This window comes from Scophthalmus maximus, chromosome 18 (assembly GCF_022379125.1).
Source record: "Scophthalmus maximus strain ysfricsl-2021 chromosome 18, ASM2237912v1, whole genome shotgun sequence".
NCBI lineage: Eukaryota > Metazoa > Chordata > Actinopteri > Pleuronectiformes > Scophthalmidae > Scophthalmus > Scophthalmus maximus.
The window spans coordinates 13,967,501-13,991,139 of NC_061532.1; the positions used below are offsets into that span (position 1 = coordinate 13,967,501).

General features: G+C 45.4%; 2 protein-coding genes across 2 annotated transcripts in view; one reads left to right on the plus strand and one right to left on the minus strand.

Annotated features, from left to right (window-relative positions):
- Nucleotides 1–15,283, plus strand: part of LOC118289934 (beta/gamma crystallin domain-containing protein 1-like) — a 24,032-nt gene extending 8,749 nt beyond the window's left edge. The window contains exons 8-23 of the mRNA XM_035617179.2: nucleotides 250–406; nucleotides 609–748; nucleotides 2,055–2,181; nucleotides 3,587–3,622; nucleotides 4,198–4,349; nucleotides 4,525–4,648; nucleotides 5,339–5,484; nucleotides 6,733–6,859; nucleotides 7,578–7,607; nucleotides 7,727–7,839; nucleotides 8,443–8,575; nucleotides 9,439–9,578; nucleotides 11,653–11,776; nucleotides 11,916–12,074; nucleotides 13,618–13,780; nucleotides 14,900–15,283. Coding sequence (XP_035473072.2) covers nucleotides 250–406; nucleotides 609–748; nucleotides 2,055–2,181; nucleotides 3,587–3,622; nucleotides 4,198–4,349; nucleotides 4,525–4,648; nucleotides 5,339–5,484; nucleotides 6,733–6,859; nucleotides 7,578–7,607; nucleotides 7,727–7,839; nucleotides 8,443–8,575; nucleotides 9,439–9,578; nucleotides 11,653–11,776; nucleotides 11,916–12,074; nucleotides 13,618–13,780; nucleotides 14,900–14,988 — 1,960 coding nt within the window. The 3' untranslated portion in view covers nucleotides 14,989–15,283. The remainder of the gene's footprint in view (nucleotides 1–249; nucleotides 407–608; nucleotides 749–2,054; nucleotides 2,182–3,586; nucleotides 3,623–4,197; nucleotides 4,350–4,524; nucleotides 4,649–5,338; nucleotides 5,485–6,732; nucleotides 6,860–7,577; nucleotides 7,608–7,726; nucleotides 7,840–8,442; nucleotides 8,576–9,438; nucleotides 9,579–11,652; nucleotides 11,777–11,915; nucleotides 12,075–13,617; nucleotides 13,781–14,899) is intronic.
- A 15-nt stretch (nucleotides 15,284–15,298) lies between these two features.
- Nucleotides 15,299–23,428, minus strand: LOC118289935 (reticulon-4-interacting protein 1 homolog, mitochondrial). The gene is made up of 9 exons (XM_035617180.2): nucleotides 22,780–23,428; nucleotides 22,542–22,693; nucleotides 21,494–21,562; nucleotides 20,909–21,033; nucleotides 20,509–20,557; nucleotides 20,254–20,390; nucleotides 19,227–19,410; nucleotides 17,240–17,335; nucleotides 15,299–16,201 (listed from the first exon to the last, which is right to left on the minus strand). Exons 1-9 carry the CDS (start codon nucleotides 23,066–23,068, stop codon nucleotides 15,998–16,000), a joined length of 1,305 nt encoding a protein of 434 aa, XP_035473073.2. The 5' UTR covers nucleotides 23,069–23,428; the 3' UTR covers nucleotides 15,299–15,997.
- Nucleotides 23,429–23,639: the final 211 nt, after the last annotated feature.

Sequence of the window (23,639 nt, forward strand, 5' to 3'; positions counted from 1 at the left end):
CAACCACATGAGATGTCACGTGTTGATTATTGTCCTTATATAGAGGATTGTGTTATCTTTGGACTGCGTTACATAAGTTCAGCTTTTGATGCACTGCCGAGATATGAGAGTGGTGTCGCTCCTCTTATCTCACTTCAAGCCAAGGAAGAAAAGAAATTGCAAAAAGACCACGCGGTCCTCCTATATCCGACATGAAATCCCACGTTCCTGCCTTACGAATCTATAACCCGTTTTTGTTTTCCGTCGCAGCTGGGTGCTCTACGAGAAGCCCGACTTCCAGGGCCGCTGCATCGCCCTGGAGGAGGGGGGCATAGAGCTGACCAACATGTGGGCAGAGCCTGGGCCGGAGGCTGAACCACACGACATCCCGCCAATGCAGATCGGCTCCGTTCGACTTGCCGTCTGGGTGAGTGCACTCGGCAAACACTTCCACCTCATCTGACCTTTCGTGTCTCAATATATGCATTGCCGTCGCCTCACATTGCCATTGTTGTGGACATTCAGTCCACAATCCTCCGGGAGCAGAAAATAATAAGAAGCTAGCGATGTAAGGGTTCGTATATGGGCCACTGTTTTGCAATCTGCTGTGCGTGTTTCCATCGCTGCAGGATTACAGCTTACCCCACATTGATCTCTTTACCGAACCGGAGGGCCACGGAAGAGTGACGCTGCATCACGACGACGCGATAGAGACGGGCTCGTTCGGGATCCCGCTGAGCACTGCCTCCATCCAAGTGCACTCTGGGGTGTAAGTATGGCTGCGTCGGCAAAGCCCATCGGTCGGATCTTTGGGAATTCTCCTCGGCGCAAAAAAGGGGAAAAAGAACAGGGGCGACAAACAACCAAGTCGTTGAGCAGACTGGTAGAGAGGTGGTTCGATTCTATTTGAAATACAACACATGTAGTTGCTAAAAGATTAATCGGCAGAGGTAACGAGACACTCCCAGTTGTCTGCAGTGATTTTTCTATAATAATAATAACAGCCAGACGCACCAGAGGAGGACACTTTGATACAGCACGTTGCGCCAGCTGTGCTCAATGTACTGTCTTTTTTTATGGGATCCTCTGTGTTTGCCTTTGACAAATAGCTGAGAGATAATAATCATTACAAAGCTCCTCAAGTGTTTACCTTCGTCTTTGGTTTTCCCTCGCACTCATTTGCCTGCCCAGGAATGTCTCTCCTGCCGTTGCATGTTAGAAAAGAGCGAGAGTAGGCGAGGGCACGCTTGGAAAACCGCGGAGAGGCGGAGGCGGAGGCAGATGGAGAGAGTGAGAGACAGATAAAGGTGTGTAAAGAATTTGGCAAGAATGATTTTCCACGTGAATGGTGGAGTCTGTCGGGTTCATTCTCTGCCCCCGCCCCTGGCGACGTTAATGACAGCTGGCCTTTATTCCCACAGCTATTTTTGTAGGTTTGCCCTGGCACCTTTGAGTTCCAGATAATTGTGCCTCGGCAGCTCCTCCTACGGTGTTTACTCTTGGGCAGATGTACATAGTTTTGTGTCGATAAAATTTACCGCAGCGTTCACTGTCACCTGGCTCGGTTGAGTTCACCGAGTCGAGCTGACTCATTCGCTCTCCTCTTAAGTGTGTGTCTTCCAGCACCATACGGTGGGCATCACTTCTCTGCATCGCTTCCACACTCTGGACTGGGCTCATGTATTTCTTCTCTCCAGCGGCTCACATGTGGTGACGGGTATGAGGCCTTTGTGCTGCGCTACACAATGGCTTTGAAATACCAGAGGTTTGGGGCACAGTTCCAACGACGGCTGCCCACAGTAAAAAGTGAATCGTATTGTTTGACGGAAAAAAAACAATGTTTTGAACCGAAAGCATGCCATTCCCGAGATGTAAAAACAAATAGCTTTTGTCCTCAGCTCTGGTCGCATGCCTCATGTCTGAGGAAGATGGAATGTACCCAATTAACACACTCCCTTGACATGTTAAGCAGAAATGATCGCTCATGCATGGAGGCATAGTTGGGCAGAATGTGGAGAGACCTTCTGGTTTAGTGTGGAATTAACACGTGATGTGGGTTTCCCTCCGTCCTCCAGGTGGCTGGTGTTCAGTGACCCCGGGTTCCAGGGAATGCTAGCCGTGCTGGAGACCGGAGTGTACCCCTTTCCTGAGACCTGGGGCTTTCCGTCGCCCTTCGTGGGATCCCTGAGGCCCCTTAAAATGGTGCGTGTTTCTGTGAAAGCCAATTTGCTCTTTTCAGTCGTGCCGGCGGTGTGGTTCTGTAGCAATGCTGGTCGGTCGGTCCAACTTTTTGGTTTTGACTATAATATTCGCAGGCCACTGTTGGATGGATTTCCGCTCAATTCCAGTATAGGGTCTTTCCGTTTAGTCACTATACATTGCCGCATGTCGGTGAAACTTTGAATGACGCGTGCCTACCGCAATCCATTTGGCTGTGACAAGAATAACGTTTATCACACGTATTGCGTTTCGTTGATTTATTTATACACCAATATCATAGATCCAGGTCCATACAAACGTGATGGTTCTCTAAGCAACATCCTGCAGCATTCAAGCACAGTGACACGAAGTGACGCGGTCGAAAAAACTGTAGGCCTCCCGGCATGCAACAAGCACCACTGTGTCGCCCTTGCTGGCCTCATGCCTTCCCACTTAATGATGCTCAATTGTCCCTCCCATACACACAGAGCATGACACAAAGAAAACGAATAAAAACAAGCAAATGGCTCTTCCATCTAGTAATCTAGCTTTCAGACATGCGCTGAAGTCCGGGCATCTTCCTGATCTTTTCCGTAGGGGGCTGTACGTGAGAACGCAAATGTCCGCAAAATTGTCAAATAAAAAAATTGCTCACGCGAGGATCCAGCAGGGACATTTCTGCAGGATTCACAGGGGGCGAACGGGGGCTCACGTAGGCGCAACACCTCACATGAATGTAACAAAAAAACCCACGTTCCTACTGTTGTGAACGCCACTTTATAAAGTCTACAACGTATGTGTCAATCACCCGTTCGCACACACATCCACGCGCTGATGGCGCGGCATCAGGAGCAGCAAGTGTCTTGCTCAAGGACACGCTCTCTTTAGGAGCAGGGGTTTCGAACCAGGAAGCTTCCAGATTTTCTAGCCATCGCACGACTTTTCCTCAACGATTGGATGGTACATATGCTCGGGGTAGGCCAGGTGATGAATTCAAATGACCTCACTTTCCATTCAGCATAGTGCAGTTTGAATGAAATGGGTCGATTGTAGGCTACTTCGCTTTTGTGACGTTGCAATTGCAGTTTCCTCTGTGACCAGCCTGTGCCTGGCACTCTGCACAGAGGCAGGTCGATGTGGAAATGAGCCGCAATTAGTTCCCCCCCGCAGGGACAGAAGTTTAGATCGGCATGAAAAAAATGTGCTCGGCCCATTTTTCTTAGCCCTTTCTCGCTGTTAAACAGAAGGGTAAATGTACTGCATTTATAAAGTGCTTTTTCCTCTTCTTTACGGCCACTCAAAGCACTTTACCTATTCACACACACACACACACACACAATAATCCTTGAGTGTCTCGAGTTCAATTAATTCCAAGTGGTTAGTGATGATGACGATGTCTCTGTTCCAGGGTGCTTTCAAAGTGGAGAATCCAAATGAAGTCAAGGTATGTACAGTCCTCTCCATGCCGAAGAGGTTATTAATCCATTTTTATTTCTATTCACTTGTGTTCTATTAAATCTCAACATGCCTTAATATAAGCAATGCTTTTATCAGAGGCCTCCTTTCATGTGCTTTGCATTTCTTTCCCCCCTTTTTGTTGTTTCGATTTTATCAGGAGATATTTTCGGAATGAAAAAAACATAGAGCATGTTTTGTGCTCAGTGAGTAATGCTGGTATCCAACGAAAAAGCAGCGAGGTGCACAAATTCATCATGTTGTGTTCACAATCATCTGACAAATGATGCACCTAAGAACATCTTTTTCATCTCATAATTTGCTCCGCATTCAACAAGAAATATTACTCAGACTCGATTGAATTGGTTGGAAAAGAAGTGTCTTCTTTCTCACAAAAAAACGGAGCGCGTCATTAAGTGTCATTCTTAAAAACAGGGTGATGTGCGTTTCATTTTTTTTTTTTTAAAAACAAGTACAGATCTGGATTTCATAGCAGTTCATTTACTCAGACAATGTGAACAATCAGTCGGGTTGAATGGGACCCCTGTCCCGTCTGTGCTGCAGGCTGTGGTGTATGAAGAACCTGGCTTTGAGGGCTCCTTTTTGGAAATCGACAGTGACGTGTTCAGCTTTCGCGAGGGCGAAGGAGACCCAAGCGCAAACCTTGACTCAAAGAAGCTGAAGGCTGTGGGCTCTTTAAAGGTCGTCGGAGGACTGTGAGTATTTACTCTTCCCTTTGTACCATCATTTATTCTCTGTGCTCGCTTACAATCTGGCCAAGAGCGAATTCTGGCCAGGGCTAACTTTTGCTGCCAGATGGGGATTTTTGAGGCTGTGTAATCCAGTCACCAGTTCCAACCAGCAAATACCACTGCACCTCTCTGGTTCCAGCTGGGTGGGCTACAGCCAGCCTGGATTTGAGGGCCAACAGCACATCCTGGAGGAAGGAGAGTACCTGGACTCCAGCGACTGGGGAGGCTCCGAGCAGCTCCAGTCCCTGCGACCTATACTGACCGTGAGTACGGCACCGCGCCGTAACACATTGTCTGGGAAGGCTGGAATTCATATCCTGGGGAAAAGCAAACGTTTTCTATCACCGGCGGAAAAACTGGTGGAAAATCCTTCAAAAGGAGGCCGACCTGATGTTTTCCCGACTGCTGCCTTCAGCCCAGACTGCTGACAGTCTATGGGGGATATCAAGCAGGGAGAGCCATCCTGTCTATTGAAGTCTCTATTGGAGAATTAGTAAAAGTGACTTTTGAGTCTTCCAGTATTTCATTAACCACAAGATATTTGCCTGATGTATTGGGTAAATAGAATTTACCAGTCTGCTGCCACTGTAAAGCAGTGGATCTCTACGGCCGAGAAGTGACAGAGAGTCGCATACATCAGAATTGAAATGAAGGTGACTCATGGGAAGAGAAAGAAAACAGGTCCTTTGACACGGATGATAAGATTCAGGTTGATATGGCTTATTCAGAGAAACGTGCCGGTGAAAGGAAACATTCTTGTTAATATTATTTCAATGTCCAACTTCAGGAGTTTTGTTACCAGAATAAAAAGGCAAATATCATTGTTTTCTCGTGGGACACTGCGCTTGATGAGGCATGATGGATAAAAAGGTTGGGAGCCACTGCCCTAGACTATGTTGACCTTGTGTGATTGTCTTCAGATTCTCATCAGATGATTCTATTTCCTGTCGCAGGACTTCATGTCTCCGCACCTCAAAATGTTCAGCGACAGAGATTTCGGCGAGCTGGGGGTGAACATTGACCTCGCGGTGCCTGTTATTAACATGGATGACACGGGCTACGGCATGAAGACACAGTCCATCGATGTCATCGGCGGCGTGTAAGTGACAAGTATTATATTTGTTCCTAAGGCCTCCGACTGCTGCGTGAGCAGTGACGGGAAAGAGAAGGTTCAGGAGAGTTCACGTTATTATCATTTCTCCTGATGAAGTAATCTGGGTGTAATTGGTCTATTGGGATTCCCCCAATGTCTTTTTCCACTGCAAGATTAAAGACACATATATATATTATATATATTATATATTAACTATATAGTTTTTCTCCCGAACTCTCCGGCTACTACTGACAAACAACAGCAGCCTTATACAGTACATGCTTCAAGATGCAGTCCCATGCGTCGGTCTAATGATTGGTTGAGGAGTCTTGCGGTTTATTGTCGTTTTTTTTTTTTTAAGCTCAGGTGCGTAGCAGTTAGGCTGCCGCGCCCCATGCCGACAGGTCCAGACGTATTACTCGGTTCACTAATGTTTGGTCTGTCACACCCCACTTCCTGTCAATGAAAGTTCCTGGAGCGGGCTGCCTCACGCCCCGCGGCTGTGCGAATAAAAAACGATATCAACGCAAGATACGGAGGTGGAGTTCCTCGACGCGCAGAATAACTAACGACATGTGTGTTTGCGTGGTGTGTTGCTGCTAAGGAGCTTTGTTTCCTGCCTGATTTTGTTCCGTTTTTTTTCTTAATGCTGTAATCGGCAAAAAAAAAATGGGTAGAAGTAAACAAAACCAGAAGCAAATCAGAATAATGAAATGCGGAACGTGTCACGCTGACTGCTGCCACCCAAGGGAGGGACAAACGAGATGAATTACGAGGAGTGGAACATTTTGTCCCTCTTCAGGAGGCAGGACTCTCGCAACATAAATGGACTATTCTTGCCGCTCTGCTGCGAGCCTGTTATTAGCTCGCGCGGCCTCGCCCATGTTGTGCTGCTTCAGCATCGCTTCGGCGCAAAATGCAAACACAGCCCCCGCCTGTATGAGGAGCAGAAATAACAGAGGCCTCCACAACAGCGGCAACACATACAGACACAGCAAACCAAGACATGCGCCATCTATAAGGAGTGTACGAACAAACAATACATAACTGCTGAGACACCATGGCACGGGGGGGGGGCATTATGAGCTCGGATGCCGAAGAAAAAATTGTTGTCATACCCTTTGAAATCTGATTTGATGGGAGTCTGTGTTTCTCTACTAATTCAGATAAAATGGAAATGTAGAAATGGGAATCTCAGTGTAAACTAAAGGGTAACTATGCTCCTCCTCCTCCTCCTCTGTTTTTCTCTCCTAGCTGGGTAGTGTTTGAAGAACCAGGCTTCTGTGGCGAGCCCTACATCCTGGAGAAAGGCCTGTACGGAAGCCCGGAGGACTGGGGAGCGCTGCAGCCCGCAGTCGGCTCGGTGATGCCCGTCACGCTGGTAAGAAAGAAAGAAAAACAATGAGTCAGATAGAGTTATGAAATCTAGCTGTCCTGCTGGGGGGGGGGGGGGGAAGGCCCATTTATCAGCTATAACTGTGATATTGAGTGTTCAGTCACTGTAACAGACAGATGATAATGATGATCATTTTTGCATTCCATTGGTTAGTAATTGTGGTCTTTTTGCAATGTTGAAGGGCAACACGCGTTCTCACTTCCTCAGCCATAGTTCACATTTAACATGTTTACCAGTCACAGTATTCGGGCTTGTGACCAAATCAAAATCTCTCTGGGTGAAGGCAGCCCCCTTATACGTACAGTAAATTGTCTCTGGGAGCACGAGGCGCAGGGCAAAACAAGAGTAAATTGATCTGCCCAGACTAAGAGAGGGAAAATGCGTGTCATAAGACTGGAAGTTATAAACATCTTGGATGACAGGGGTGAGTCATCGTGAAGTTGTTTTGGTTTTCAAACCAGATGATGGCAAACTGTGCGCAAAGTTGCAGCTGAGGTACTCAGAAGTAACCGACGAGCCTTTCGCGCTAAAGAGAGAAGAGAGGGATTGCAGTAAAGACAAATAACACATTTTAAAAAAAAAAGAGATAAATATAACCACTGCTGTAAAGTCCACTACACTAAGCCAATAAAGTCCATTTTAATTACCTTCATTGTTCAAGTGCATGTGCGTGAGTCTCACTGAGATGCTCTTTTCTTTTCAGGACCATTTTGAGAACGCAGCCAAGTTCAAGGTAGGCGATTGAAAAGGACAACGAAGAACACGCCTCATCCGGCTGCGATACCGTCGGCCTTATCCGACGAAGTGTGAGGGGATGACTCAGGCTCTTCGTTGTGCTTGCGTGTGCCACAGGTGCAGCTCTTCTCCGATCCAGGCTTTCAAGGCTCCGTCCTGGCTCTGGAGGACAGCGCGGCCGCCCTGCAGGACGGCTTCTCCGTGGCCTCCTGCAAGGTTGTGGCTGGCAGGTGGGTTGAAGCTGAATCACACTGTACAGTAGGTCTTCCAAAAAAAACTAAAAAAAAAACTCTGCATCATCGTCTAAAAGCAGCTTTTAGTTACAGGCCATTTTAAGAATTTGTGATGCATAGTATCTGTGGGACTCGGGGTCTGCTACAGGATGCTACTGCTCCACTTTCTAGATATGTCCCCTATGGCAGCAGCTTGTGTTGTACTGTACATCTTACAGGCTTTATAATGAAGCATCCATATTGAATGAATTCATTATTCGACACAGTTTTCAATTCATCCTCAGGCATAAATAATCTAGCAACATCATTCATATTATTCCTCACTCTGTGCCACAGAGCAAATAATATATATAAAACGTCAGAATACAGATTCACAATAAAAGAGTGAAGAGGAGAGTTTAATGACTTACTAAATGATTTATAATTTCAAATTCACCCATCGAAAAGTGCAGACAAGAGGTGCAAGCATCAGAAAAGTAGTAATTTGATGTACGTGTATATTATTTCATTTTCCCTTCTCAATCCGGAACGTGAGGGTCATTTTGTGCTTCTCTGGTCTTATATGTGTGTGTGTGTGTGTTTGTGTTTGTGTATTTTCAGCTGGCTTGCATTTGAGGGTCAGGACTTCACCGACGGGATGTACGTGTTAGAGGTGGGCAGCTACCCAGACCTGCGAGCAATGGGCTGCGCCAACGGAAGCGCCTCCATTCTGTCACTGCAGCCGGTCGGCTTCGTAAGTAGTTTTCTACTTGTCATTTTTCTACTCATACGTTGAAATCCAGTCGCACTCTAACACCTTGAAGTTGGACAGGGAGTTCTCCAGGATGTTTCCCACACCCATTGATTTGAATATTTTTTTTAAGCTGCTACTGTAGAACCCATATTTTTTACATGACAGTGGATCAAATGGTTATGTATGATGTGAAAGGAGTCCTCTGTAGTTACAAACCCACATAGAAAAGAAAAAGAAAAGCTCTGCCAACCTCACTGTACAGTACGCCACCAGCCCAGCCTCAAACAGCAGACAGATAAACGACCAGCTCGTGAACGCTTGAACGTTTAATAGCTTACACGATTTTGATTAACGAATGTGGATGTAATTTATCGATTATTAAATTGCATGTTCGTAGTAATAACACTCTTCACAGTTTCTACTTAATGGTAGTGACACACTGCTTCATACGTTGCAGAGTGATTCACTTACACGATTAAAAACAAACTCAAAATTCATAAAAGCATCATTGTTACTGGCAAACAACACATGAAGATACAGCAAAACCACACCTGCATCACGTGAAAGGTTCCTAATCTGAAATCTCTCACAGTACCGCTTATCGTACGCAGTGTACTCTAGATACAAAACTAACATCCGGCACCAAATGAGTCACAGTTTGGAAAATTATCCATGCTCAGTATTATTTTTAGAAAAAGGGGCGAAAGTGCTGAGGCACAAAATGTGCGAGAGTGCTCCATTTCCAGGGGGGAACCTCAGTGTCAACCTGCCCGACCTGAATTTCTCCACCCACTACTATCCTTCATGCCTTCTCTCCTGCTCTCTCTCTCTCTCTCTCTCTCTCTCTCTCTCTCGCTCGGCAGGAGTTCTCGCTGCCCTCCATCACGATTTTCGAGCGCTGCAATCTGCGGGGAAAGAGGGTGGTTGTGACCGATGGGTGCGTCAACCTTCAGCTGGCTGGAGGCTGTAGCAGAGTCCAGTCTGTGCTCGTGGAGGGAGGAATGTGAGTACATCGCTACTGCTGCGTGACCAGCCTCTATGGGGACACAGATCAGCTGATTGTGGTCCTCTGGTAGCTCGCGGAGCCCGATCGGCGACTAGTGGCGTTTCGTGCTTTTGCGATGCGGGCCCCGGAACTCTGGAATGACTTACCGGCTGAGATCAGACGAGCTTGGATGTTCTTTTTATAATATAAATAATATAAGTACTTATATCTCTGTGTAAATTTTGATTTAAGTTATTTCTAGTTTAATTTCCATTTAATTCAATTGTTGTCTCATCCTTTTGTGAGGCACTCTGTTACTTTGTTAAGGAAAATACTATACAAATAAAGCTTAGTATTGTTATTATATAGCTTATATAGTTCTCCTCGTAGTGTCAGTTTGTCAGGTTCGGGCATAACAGCCCCTGTGTGTGTTTAGTGCTGGAGACTGAACCCAGAGTGATGTGAAGGGGAAACACTTGAAAGAGAATATCTTATGTTTGTCCCTCAGTGGCCCCGGTTGGTTCTCAGCAGCTCCACATCTACGGTGTCTTTTAATCTCTTTCATACTCAGACGTCAGCAACTGCCAAGTCGACGCGCCAAAAATATTTTTCGTAAAGCTCTCTGGCATCCAGGGCATGGTCCTTTGCATCTGGAAATCCATGCCCGTGTGTGTGTGTGTGTGTGTGTGTGTGTGTGTGTGTGTGTGTGTGTGTGTGTGTGTGTGTGTGTGTGTGTGTGTGTGTGTGTGTGTGTGTGTGTGTGTGTGTGTGTGTGTGTGTGTGTGTGTGTGTGTGTGTGTGTGCGTGCGTGCGTGCGTGCGTGCGTGCGTGCGTGTTTGCCACTGCTGTAACAATAATTGACACAGTCACAGCGGGTAAATCTCAGCAGACAAAGCAAAAGTATTTAAGATCAAAGATGACGGATTTGGACATAAAAAAACAGTGTAATTCAAACATGTCTGGTTGTCGGCTGTAGACATTTTTACATGTGCAAAATCAGTATTTAAAGAGTCAACAGAGAACTTCTGTGCCCCTGGTGGTTCCAGGTGGTATTATTGTTTGGTCACTGTCGTAAAGACATCTGCAGTAGCAAGACGCCGATAAGGACGCAGGTACTTTTCCTCAGAGCTCCTGAAGGAAGTTGTCAGCTCCACTGTGGAGATAACGGAGGAGAAGAAAGAACTGAACCTAGTACTTCGTTAGGTTCACACTACAATCATCGAGGCAGGTAGCATCAAGGGCCTTGCCAAAGGGCCCCTCGCTGACCTGGAATCACACCCTGACCTTCTGTACCACTAGGTTATGCCAGCTGGTGTCATTTGTCTAATGCCATTACACCGTGACATCACTTTCAACATCTTAATGATACATTCAAGTCAGAGGGTTGCCTACGCTTCACGACTGTGCATGTGGAGCATTTCGGGCCCCGTACCGCATGTCGATGTTTTTACAGATTCAGATTTATTGGATGTAAAGTGCAAGGTTTGCACACGTTGTTGTCGACAGCGCATTGCAGTGCGGCAGAGCCGACAGATGGAGCGATGACGGAAACCTGCTGCTGATGTGTGAGATTCAGATTGCAGGTGTGAGCCCATGCCGAGGAAATAAAGCGCCCTCAGTGAGGCAGCGCCGGCACATTCCTGCGGCAGGAGAGACGGGGCAGTCAGCCAGAGAGCCGAGCAGAACAGCGTCACGGCGAAATAGGACGGTCGTGAAGCTCAGCGCATTTTAAAGGATCATTTGGCGAGGTGCTGCATGGAAGGGCAGATTTAAAACTACACCTGCAAGTCAAAGATAATCATAAATTGGATCGACTTAGCTGATAGCATCAGAACAGTTCAGATTTAAGCTTAAGAAATGTTTTAAATAACAGAACTTTACTGTAAAATTAATGTTTTGTTCTTGCCCTGCTATTTTCATTTCAATTTTGGTTTCATTTTTTTCATTCAACCTTTGATCAACCGGGACGCTCTCCAGAGGCTGCATTCATCTTCCAAACGCATTCCCCCAACTTTCAACTGTGCAGTATTTACATTCTGTTGGTTGAAAATGCGAAACGTGACAATGTTTTGTATCTTTTCTTTTCTACCAGGTGGGTTTTATATGAGGGAATCAACTACCTGGGCGCTCAGATTTTACTGAAACCCGATGAGATCCTCGACTGGCGCAAGTTCAGCGGCTGGCATAAAATTGGGTCCCTCCGCCCTCTGCTACAGGTAAACCCCGACGCTCCACAAAGCTTTCAGTGTTAACAGCAGAGCAAAGTATAAATTTGTAGAAGCACTCCAGACGCTCTACTTAACATTTATTTTATTCCTCTTTTCTTTCCTTCCGTTTTGTGTATTTTCCGAGTAGAAGCAAGTGCACTTGCGCGTGAGGAACAGACAGACGGGACTCATGATGTCAGTGACTGGGGATTTAGACGATGTTAAACTGCTGCGGATCCAAGAAACAGAGGAGACTGGTGGAGTAGAGCAGATCTGGATCTACCAGAATGGATATCTCCACTGCAAGGTACAGTGTATACGTTTTGCAAAACTGTCATCTGTCGTCTACCGCTTCATCCATTTAAGGGTCGCGGGGGGTCGCTGGAGCCAATCCCAGCTGACATTGGGCGAGAGGCGGGGTTCACCCCGGACAGGTCGCCAGCCTATCACAGGGCCACGTACAGAGACGGACAACCACTCACTCTCACATTCACACCTACGGTCAATTTAGAGTCTCCAATGAACCTGACCCCATTCTGCATGTCTTTGGACTGTGGGAGGAAGCTGGAGAACCCGGAGAGAACCCACGCACACACGGGGGGTGCACACTCCACACAGAAAGGCCCTGGTTGGTTTGAACCGGGACTCGAACCCAGAACCTTCTTGCCGTGAGGCGAAAGTGCTGACCACTACACCACCGTGCAGCCCAAAAACTCTCATATGCTTTTCAAATAAGCAAATAGCTGTGAACAGCAGTGCGTGCTGCAAGGTCGACCATTGTCTTGAGCTAAAAAAAACAACTGATGCTACAGGAAGTAGAGTATGTCTATGGCCCGGTCCCAATGTCCCCCCTCAAGGACTCCTGATAAGTCAGTGAGGGTTGCGGTCTGTCTCACTGTGAAATCATCCAGCGTGTGAGCATTCTGAGGCCTCTATGCAGACTTTGTGTGAGTTCAGCAACTTTTATTTTTATAGCATGATGATAAAATTTTGCCACAAAACAAGTCAAAAAAATATATTTTAAAAACGACCTCCCGTCCACCCTGTAATCTGGTGATATCCGGAAAGTCGGTCCATCGAGCGCCTTGGCCGCGAAGAACGTAATGTCCCAAGTTTGCAGAATGAAGCCACAAGGTTTTGGCGTCGTCAAGGTAGCAACATTCTTATTTATACCAGTTTGAGCCATGGCTGCCTCTCAAACTCAATCACTTACCAGCTGGTGTCCGTTTAGGGCTCGAGTCCTTAAGGGAGACGTTCTGTCTTTTTTGTGACAAACTTACTTTTTTTTTTTCCCTTAGTCAAGTCGATATATTATAGCACATCACGGCAAAGGAAAGCAACACAAGACGAAGACATTTAAAAAAGAAAATAGCTCATAAATACAATACAATAGTGATAAGGTTTAACGTTATCATGAAACAGAATCAGTCCGAGTTAAACCCGAGCTTAAGTGGAAGACCTGTCTTTACCCTGCCTCTTATTGGCTTACCTCTTAAATCCCTCCCTCACTCTAACTGATCACTCTTCGTGCCAAAACCTTAAAAAAAAAGAAAAGAAGGAGGCGCGGTGGGTCTTCTTCCTCCTAAGGTGGGAAAAAAAATTAAACTATCTAACACGTCATGTTTAACGTAGTTTCCCTTACAGCCTACTGGAGCCGGAGCCAATAAATATCCGTGACTACTCCCTTGTTGCAGGAATAAATGCCTGATTGTGCCCTTTTCCGTTTGTGTGGGGTTTTTTTGTTGTCACATTGTGAAAGGGGCTTTGGAACAGCCCAACTTGCTCTATTCTTCTAAATGTCAACAGAGGAAAAAAAAAAAACCCCAGCTCCTCTTCTTGTTTGCTTCCAGCTGCTGGAGGAGTGCTGTCTGTGTCCCAGTGGCAGTGTGACCATGCCAGGAAGCCGTGTGGGTCTCAGCGCAGAGCCGGGCAACCCAATCCACCTCTGGAGTATCACGCCTGAGGGCTTCATCCGCTACACCCCCACCGCTAATCTGGTGCTGGAGGTCAAAGGTGAGCATCCCACTTTCGTATTTCAAGGTCATATAACGCCTCGCTGTCTGTAAAACCTCCGTACAACTTCACGTCCAGTTAAATCTTATCACGCAGCCACGAAGAACTCATGTAAAACTGTTATGAATCATACAATGAATGTACTCGGGTTGAGTTTAACACAAGAGGCGTACTACATAACACAGTGTTCCAGTTAGTCTGCAAACTCTTTACAGTAGTGACTAACTTTGGTTCAAACCAACATGACTGTGTGATGAGTCAACTTGAGCCCACTCTTGTGGGCGTTTACATCCAGGGGTCAGAATATTTCACTGTCGATTAGTGACACCTAGTGGACAAAATAATGTTGTGGCACAAACTGTCCTTCACTGCATTAAAGATGTGTAGTATTCTAGACGATAGCTAAAATTAATGGTGCCGTATAATCTGCGCCTATCTGAACAGAATAAGGTTTGAAATGCCTCATTACCATGATGAAATAAAATAATGATAATGATAAAACTTTTCTATAGCACTTATCTAAACAAGGTGGCCAAGAAATACATGTGAAAAGAACAACACAGAACAAAAAAAGATAAAGAAATTGTGTTTTTAAAAACAGATAAAAATCAGATATTAAAGGACTTTTCTGTAAAAAAAACAAAAAAACAAAAAACGGGTTATAAGCAATGACTTAAAAACAGGTTAAGTGTTGGCAAGTCTAATCTCCTAATGCGAGGAATTCCAGAAAGGAACCACCAACGGATGGTGGTTAAAATGCGAGCAGCAGCAATCTGCACTAGCTGAAGCTGAGACACCGAGGATTCGACTGATGCATGTAAATAGTGCATTGCCGTGGTCCAAGCGTGAAAAGACAACACCATGAATAGGCTTTTCTCAGTAAGGAAAAGACAAAGCCGGTCTGATTCTGGCGATATTTCTTCGGTGAAATTAACAGAGGAGCAATCAACGGTTGTAGTTTTCCTGATCGGTGGTCAGGGCCAAAGATTATTACTCCTACATCCGTCATTTTTCTTTAACAATATACAATGAACATGAAGTCATCCTGGTTGCGGTGAATAAGGCACACACTTAAAAAAAAAAAAAAAAAAGAATACTTACAACACATCTCTTTTCCAGGGGGCCAACACTACGACAAAAACCAAGTTATTCTGAACTCGCTGGATCCGAACAAACCCCAACAACGGTGGGATCTGGAGATTCTCTGAAATAACCACTGAGCTGCTGAAGCTCCTGATGTCATCAGGGACACTTCAGCGGCGAGACGAGCGCTGGGGGACGAGGTACGGCGTAACGCCATCAGAGATGGCAGAACTCTAAAAAAACCATAATTTCCAATGAGGTCAACGTGGGGAGTTAAGGATGTATATCCGCAGGAATGTACGACAACCCGCTCTTTAAGCAAATGGAGTCTGAACTTCATATTTCACGCCTTCAGTAATGTATCCAAAATGTTTGTATTTTTTGTCTTTTCATTGAATAAATCACTTTGCCTCATTTTAATTAACTTAAACAGTGTTAACTCTTTTTCATATGTTTTTATTCAATGTCATGTTATACAATATATTCAAGCTGCATGCAGCAGGAGGAAACAAACAAAAACTATATATTATAATTCCTCCTGAAATGTCTCATTCTCATTGTTTAATCAACACTATACACACGCAAGTTCTCTGTCAACAATAATAATAATAATAAAAGTATTTTTGTCAATAAATCTCTTGAGTACATTGTACTGTAGAATGAGCTCTATGATGCCTCCACATACTGTGAGATGGGAAAATAATTTGCAAGTGCTCATGGTAGTTATCAATCATGATGTACTAGATATAAATATTGACAAACATTTTTTTTATTATTATTACTATGCAACTCCTTGTTTGAAAGAATTCAGAAAGCCTGACAGTCATTCCCAGCAGGACGCTGCCCCAAATAGTTCTTACTAGTCTGCAAATTGATCATGATATCAGCTCCACGCGACAGGAACACGGCATGACTCAAGCTACTTGTGAAAACTTGGATACAGTACAGGAGAGTGTGAGAGGTTTAACGAGAAGAACAACGGCCTCTGGCAACGCTCCCATCACGAGCTCAGATCACGCGTTTGGTCCGTCGCTACACAAGCAGCCACCGCTGATTTGTTTGGACCGTACAGACTGATGCTGTGAAGAAAGGAGAAGAAAAAACGAGAAGAATCCACTCCCCCGCCGCCCTCTTTTAGTTTTGCTGTGCTGTTCCTTGCGCTCCCTGCTCTGACTCTGCAGTCTCTGTGCCGACGTCCAGCACCAGGTCTTCGGCCTGGCTCGTCTCCTCCTCAGCCACCCGGATGACTGTCTTCCCTCTGGCGTGGCCCTGCTCCAACTTCTGGAAGGCCTGGGGCACCTGGGTGAAAGGAAACTGGGCCTCCACAACTGGCAGGATCTGTGATGAAACAGCAGAAGGAGAAAAAAAAACACTCAGGCAACATTTAAGAGATCAAATATTAATCTTGAGCACATCAGTGAGGTTCTGGCTCCGGCTTTTGATTTAATGGGTTGGGGGAAGTAAATGGGTGGGATGCTTCATTTGCCTGCAGAATTAGCATCGACCGATTCACAATTCTGTCAGTTACACATTTTTATGGGCTTTCTAAATTGTGCTGATCGGGTAAACACCAAGTGCTCCAAAATATGACACTATTCTTAATGCTAATAATATAGAAGATGTGCTTAACATATCATTTAATCAATTTAAACAAACAAATACCCCAAAAGCTGCTAATGCTTCTTCATCTCTGCTTTCACAGCCGCAAATGTCAAAAGGTGAGGGAGGGGTTCAGAATGTGATGAGGCTGAAAAATCCTGCGCCGGTCCCACAACATGAGCGCAGCGGCCAAGCTTGTTATTCTGGTCAGCATCTCTTATCTTTAAACAATGAATGGGGGAGCGCTGCAGTCAGTGGCGTCACACTGGAAACCATCCACACTCGTGCCTGAGAACAGGACACACGGAGAGGGAGCGTGTGTGTGTGCACGCGCAAGGGTTTTTGTGCAGGGGTTGCTGTGTGTGTTTGTTTGTGTGTGTGTCCACGGCTTCCCGCCACTGGTCTGAGTGTGCCGCTTGTAGTAAAGCCCCGGGACAAAAGGGACAGAGGTCGCGCACGCTTTTGCGAATGGCTGCTCAGCACTGTTTAAAAATCCATTCACCGTCTCGTGGCGCCTGACTTGATTGCCCAGCTGCCAACTGTGCACACCGCCAACCAGCCAACCGGTACAGCAGGGATCGCTCGCTCCTCAACAAAGCCTTCGAATGCAGGCATGTATGGAATCCATGGTATGCTCATATTCGTTGCTGTATGATCTCTGCATTAATTTCACTCCCGGGGTGTGACTGATGTGCAAATGAGAGGATTTCCATTGCCCCGGTCTGTGGTGCTGAATGACAAGTATGTGTAGTGTGAGTGATAAGCCGGTACAGTTACCTTCCCCGCATCCACCAGTTTCCTGACCTCGTCCAGGGCGGGGCCGTCCGGAGCATAGAACCCCCATCGGTAGAAGACTCCGTTTGATATTATGTTCTGAGGGGAGAACAGAGCGGAGGCAATGATTGGAAGTTGTTATCTGGGTGTGCCAAGGTCCTCTGGGAGCTCTAATGTGAGCTCTACTATTTCATGTACGTCATCAGTTTTTAACAATCCCCCAAAATACCACGAGCCCCAACTGAGAATAGGACATTTGTGTGAAAGTCAAAATTTTAATTTGAATATTTAAGGGCAAGACACAAAAAGCAAGTCGGAACCTCCCTATGATCACAGACACTTGTGTAACATCAAATGAAATAAGTAACCACATGGATTATATCAAAGAACAATTTTGCTGATAGACCTGCAGCCTATTCAAAGTCAGAGTTCTCCTTCCAACCAAAGTCGGATTTTCTTTGGACCAGGTCAGTCCAGAATTATTTTCCACAATCAACTGAGAAAAAGAGGAAGGACAAGGAACGGTGGTGAACAAAAACGGTACACCCAAACTAAGTGCCGAGTTATTTCTCCTGCTGTAATCTACATACATTATAATAATCACTTTATTTATTTAGCAGCTTTATCAACAGTAGCAACAGTAAAGAACATCGTCGACAACAAGCTGTTGTCTCCATATCTGTTTTGGTTGTTCCTAAAAATAAAAGGTATTTTGTTTTGCCAACTTACTTATGTAACAAGGATCAACGGTGATGCACCAGAAAGCACATACAATACAATGAAACTCCTATTTATTACTTTAGAAACCCAGCACTGCTTGATATTTGATCTACCTATCAAATACTTTAACAAAGGGGCAGTGCTTTGCCACACCTCTCGCTTGCTTGGAAAAAACAACAACAACTGATTCTTCCTGATCATTCATTGCTGCCAAGAAGTTCAACACTAGAGGGCTCAGTTGCACTGTTACCTCCCGGATGGGGGAAAAAAAACAAAAAAAACATGCAGTCCAGAGCTGGTGATGTGGGTGTGACTGCTGTGACTGAACTCTGCCAACAACCAGCTGGCTGCTGCCGGGGACAAAAGGGGCCAAGAAACACACAAACACTGGTATTTTGTCGGGGGGGGGTGTAGTTGGCCACAAACACCTGAATACTGCTGGATCAGCAGCAAACACATGCTCGCTCGCACGCACAAGCACACACAGGCACACACACATTTAAACCAACGCCCACACACTCACAGTCTAGACTACACAACTCATGCCACACATACACACACGCTGCCAGCCATGCGGTCACCAGCGCCTCCACTGCTCAGGACAACTTGACTCAGTTCCTGCAGCACGGCACCACCCTGTCCTCACCTATTCACCCACTACCCTCATTGCTCGTGCACTGCACTGACAGAGCAGCTGCTGTTGAGATAGGACACACACACACACACACACACACACACACACACACACACACACACACACACACACACACACACACACACACACACACACACACACACACACACACACACACACACACACACACACACACACACACACACACACACACACACACACACACACACTAACAAGAGGCAATACATAAAATGCAGGGACTCCAAACTCTGCAGGCTATATTTCTACAGATGATCAGCATCAGCGAACCACAGAATATGAAGCTATGAAGCCAAGTCAAGTTATTACATGATTTTTCTCCACCCACTTTCAACTGAACCTTGATTAATCTGATCAACTGAGTGGTTATAAAACAGGTGTGTGTGTACACCTATTAGACAAATTTGTCTTTACGTGCCACTGGGAATAAGATATTCCTTTTCAGTTTGGGAGCACCTGTGGTCCACGCCCATTCTATGAATAGTGTCAGGCTCTAAACATGTCATACAAATAAACAACAGGAGTAGTAAAGGGCTCTGAGAAGTGTCTTTGTTTGATTCCGAGTTGAAATCGCAAGTTTGTTTTGCTCGTGTTTACCTGCGTGGCCTTCGCGCACAGGGTGACTCCAGCGTTGATCGTCCCGTCCATCAGACCCATGGAGTCAGTGTTGAGGAGAAAAGGTGTTACCAGTGTCACGTACTTGGCCCCGGACCAGGGCTTCAGCAGGCCCACCGCCCACTGCTCCGTGTCGCCGCCAACGTTGTCCAAAATCACGTCAAACCTGAAACACAGAGCTTCAAACTTTGAGGATACTGGAGACTAAACACACTTCACAACGTGTTAGTTGTTATCATTTTTTGTGTATTCCATATTGTCTGAGCTCTGATGTGAAGAGTATGTTCGGAAAAGATCATTGTTTTGTCTTCAAGCTAAAGCTGGGCTATATTTCGGGGACGGGAAAAAAAGGGGGAGGACTGAGTATCCACTCAGGCCTTGAGCCCCTGGTATCCATGGAAACAAGAAGGTGAGTCAGTGAGCATGTGTGCCACGGTGACAGCAAGATGTTAACCACGTTCAGTGTTTTTAAGGGGTGACGCACAATTTGTTTTTAAGCCGTCCTGGATGATAACTTTTCATTGGCTATTAGAGTAAGTAAAAACATTCTACTCTGATCTGTTTTTCAATTTATTTATATCTTTCTTTTTGTGGGGCATTTCAGCGTTTAATGACAGGACAAACAAGTGTGAAGGGGTATAGAGAGAGTGTGGGTGGGAGACGAGCAGTAAAGTGCCACAGGGTGGAATTACACCTGCGGACCGATGCAGGAGGACTCAGTCCTCATGGGATGTACAGTACAGTACATTATGTGTAATGTGATGACACTGTATTGTTACTTGTTTTGGGCGTGTCTGTGTGTGTTTCTGCGTGAGTGGATATCTACAATATTAGACCATAACTTGTGAACAAATCTTTATAAAATACCCCCAAAATATATCATCACTGACTCGGACAATCTCCTGCTGCGTTCGTCATATGGCAAACTCAGGCCTGAGAGTTCAAGCCCGAAAACAGCTACAGTGCAGTTATTTCCCAAAAAACTAATTTTCCCAGTCACAACACATACTTCTCCATCATTCCTAGTTGTTCGGCAACATCTCCTTCTGTATAGTCCACCACCTTGTCAGCCCCCAGCCCTCGAACAAGGCCTTCTGCGTTGTGGGAGCAGGTAACTGTTACGTGGGCACCCCAGGCCTTCAATAACTGGCAACACACAGAGGAGGAAAACAGTAACATAATACCCAGACAGAGCGAGGGGCTTTTAAACAAAGAGTCCAATTCGTATGACGGTACAGCTTGTGGAAGACACCTTTTTTCATACCTGAATAGAGAATGTTCCAACACCTCCCGATCCTCCAGTGACCAAAACTCTAGGAGAGTTAGATTACACGTCAGGTTACATTTTCTTATGTTTTTTACAGTGTATGAGTTAAAGGCAAGATTTTAAAACCCTTTTGATGCCAATCAAAAATGAAGCAGGCGACCAATTTTACCACTAAAAATAAAATGTGATAAAAAGGCTTCTTGTCAACGACACGATCTGCATGACTAGACTGAGAACAGAGGAGCATTAAGAAACTCCAAGACCTTAGAGAATTCATTCAAGCCATTCATAGTACTTTTTCAGAGACATAGACATCCCACTACAGTTTCTGTGCATAAATAGTGAGTGGGCATGGGGGGTTAGATATGAGGCTGTCGAGGATCGGGCTAAAGCTTGCCTTTTATTTGAAGAGCTGTCTCGGCAAAGACCAGCTGCACTGACAAGTGCGGACAGAGCAGTGCTGGCCACATAGGGGATTGATGCTGCCTCTGTGTGACTCACTAATTCTGGCTTATGGGAAACCTGCAAAAAAAACAGCAGAACAGCAAAACAGACAATGTCAAAAGTTAGAGATAAACCAACATGTCAGTCAACAGTCTTTTAATTCACAACAATCTAATGAGCAGAGCTGCTGTGAGGGCGGCTAACGAGGAGCTGCTGAATAAATGAAGTACAAAAAAACAAGGGGCAATGTGTGTGTCTCTGTAAATGCTGCCAAATTGGGTCCTGCAACTAAACAAAACTTAATCCGAATTACAGGGTGCACTTCTTCCAAAGCTCTGGTCACTCTGGTCTTTTTTATTTATTCCTTTTAACAATTTACATAACTCTCAAATCAACTCTTTCCATCGATTTGAAAAGACACTAACAGGTAACTCGATTTCTGTCTTACACCAGATGACCAAAAATGTAGTCTTACAGACTGTCAGTCAAATAAAGATGAAAATATACCACATTCATGTCGCTCCAGAACGCAGCTCACCTCATACTCTGTTAGAGTCACGAATTCTGCCAGACTTCCTTGCTTCCATGGAGGAACAGCAGCCCACACCTGGATCGAAAATATGACAGTTAACATGCGGAGCATGGCTCCATTAAAACCGCCTACTCATATTCTCTGAATCTGGTTAATTGCCTATTAAGCTCTCAAGTCAGCCATTCCCGCCAGTTGTCATCATAAATTCGTTTCTGATGATATTTTTAAACAGCTGGAACACGATTATTCGGGATACTATATGCGGAAACTGGTGTTCTGTTCTATTATTTAATCACATTTACTTTGGGAATAAATTTGCATAATTGCATCTCTGTCTGCAGTAGGCCAATGATGCGGATTTGTGGGGGACGGTCGACGAACAGTAGATGACTCAAGATATCGTGAGTCGCACTCATGTGATGACCAAGCAGAAAATGGCCAGAATAAATTGGGGGGGAATTGTGACAAAGTCATCATTGTTGGTGTTGCTGAAATTCTTTCTCCTTCATGTTTTTAAATGATATGATAAGATAAGAGAGACTTAACAGTCCCAGTGGAAAATTTGCTTTGGAAATCAGTGTATGCAGTATAAAAACACAGTAAAAAAAACAACAGATACGTTCATCCATAATCCCTAAAATTGACATATAATGCAATGACACATACACAAAAGAAAAAACATTCACATATTTCAGGAGTGTTGACAGAGGGGAACCCTGTGCCGTCTGCCTGAGGGGAGGAGCTGGTACTCTGAGTGGAGGATGTGAGTTGGCTCTGAGAAAAAAAAATTGGGCCTGTCTGATTATTGTTTGTTGAAAAACTGCCTGAAGATTAAGCTGCTGATGGACTTTCAGTGCTCTGTGTGTGAGGCTATCCATCGGGGACGGGGTGCAAATCACCTCTCTGACAGTGTCGGCCATTGTCTGTGTAAAGGTAGAGTTCCTGGCTGCGTTTTGTGCGTTGGACTGAGTTCCGTTATCATTTACATATAAATGACATGAACGGCCATAGAGATTATGATTTCATCCTCTGTGTGTGACAGCGCAGCTCCTACCTCGTCTCCTGGGGCAAAATGTGTGACCTCTGACCCACAGTCCACCACCACACCGGACACGTCGCGGCCCAGGATCAGGGGAAACTCGCTATCGCTGTGCATCGCGGACAGTGGCTCCCTTCGTAACTTCAGCAATTTTGCTCCATAACCACCTGTAGAAGAGACGAGAGCGTGTTAAAGGGAAGATGCCACGAACCACTGGTTATCTGCTCAAGTCGTCCATTGGTGTAACACTCACCCCTCATAGATATGTCAAGAGGGTTCAGACTGGCCGCATGGACTTGAATCAGCACCTCAGTGGGAGACCTGACGGTGGGCACGGTGGCTTCATCTGTGAACCTCAAACCCCCTCCATCAGTGTCGTACTGATCGATGACCCAGGCTGACATGCAGCTCTGCCGCCTTGAAGGTGAACTGCAGACACTTCTCCTGCAGCACACACGGCTCGCTGCTGCCCCGGCTAATCTCGTTTTGGTCGTGCCTGCTGCTTTCGCGCTGAACAGACACAGGAGCCTGGTCGACGCCATGGCTCCTCGTTATTAAATCGTCCTTCGCCTACAAGGTCAGCTTTTCGTGCGACATGACATCTGCGAGAACGCTCGTCACTGACGTTAGCTGCTTGGCTAGCTAGCTAGCTAGGAAGCTAATCAGCTGCTGTTTGCATTGCCCAGGTTGTTGCCATCCGCGTAAATAACACGCACAAATAATCAACATAACAGGTCAAATAAGCAAAGCGACATCACCTCTGCGCACGTTTGATTGTACCAGCGAGAACCTGTTGTTACGAAAGTTAGCAGGTAACACACCCACTCTCCAGTTTCTCCGGCTAGGTGGCTACACAACAAGCTAAACTCAGAGGAGACAGCATTAGCCAATCGGGATTCCGAGGCCAAATACTCTGGCCAATCGGTTAAGAGAACGGGCGTTGACCGGCTCTGACGTATTTAGAAGAAGAAGAAGAAGAAGAAGAAGAAGAAGAAGAAGAAGAAGAAGAAGAAAACTTATTTATGACACATATTTAAAAAATCTTTAAAATGTATTTAAAAATAAATGTATTTTAATAAAAAAAATCTATTAAACTAAAAATTGTGATGATAA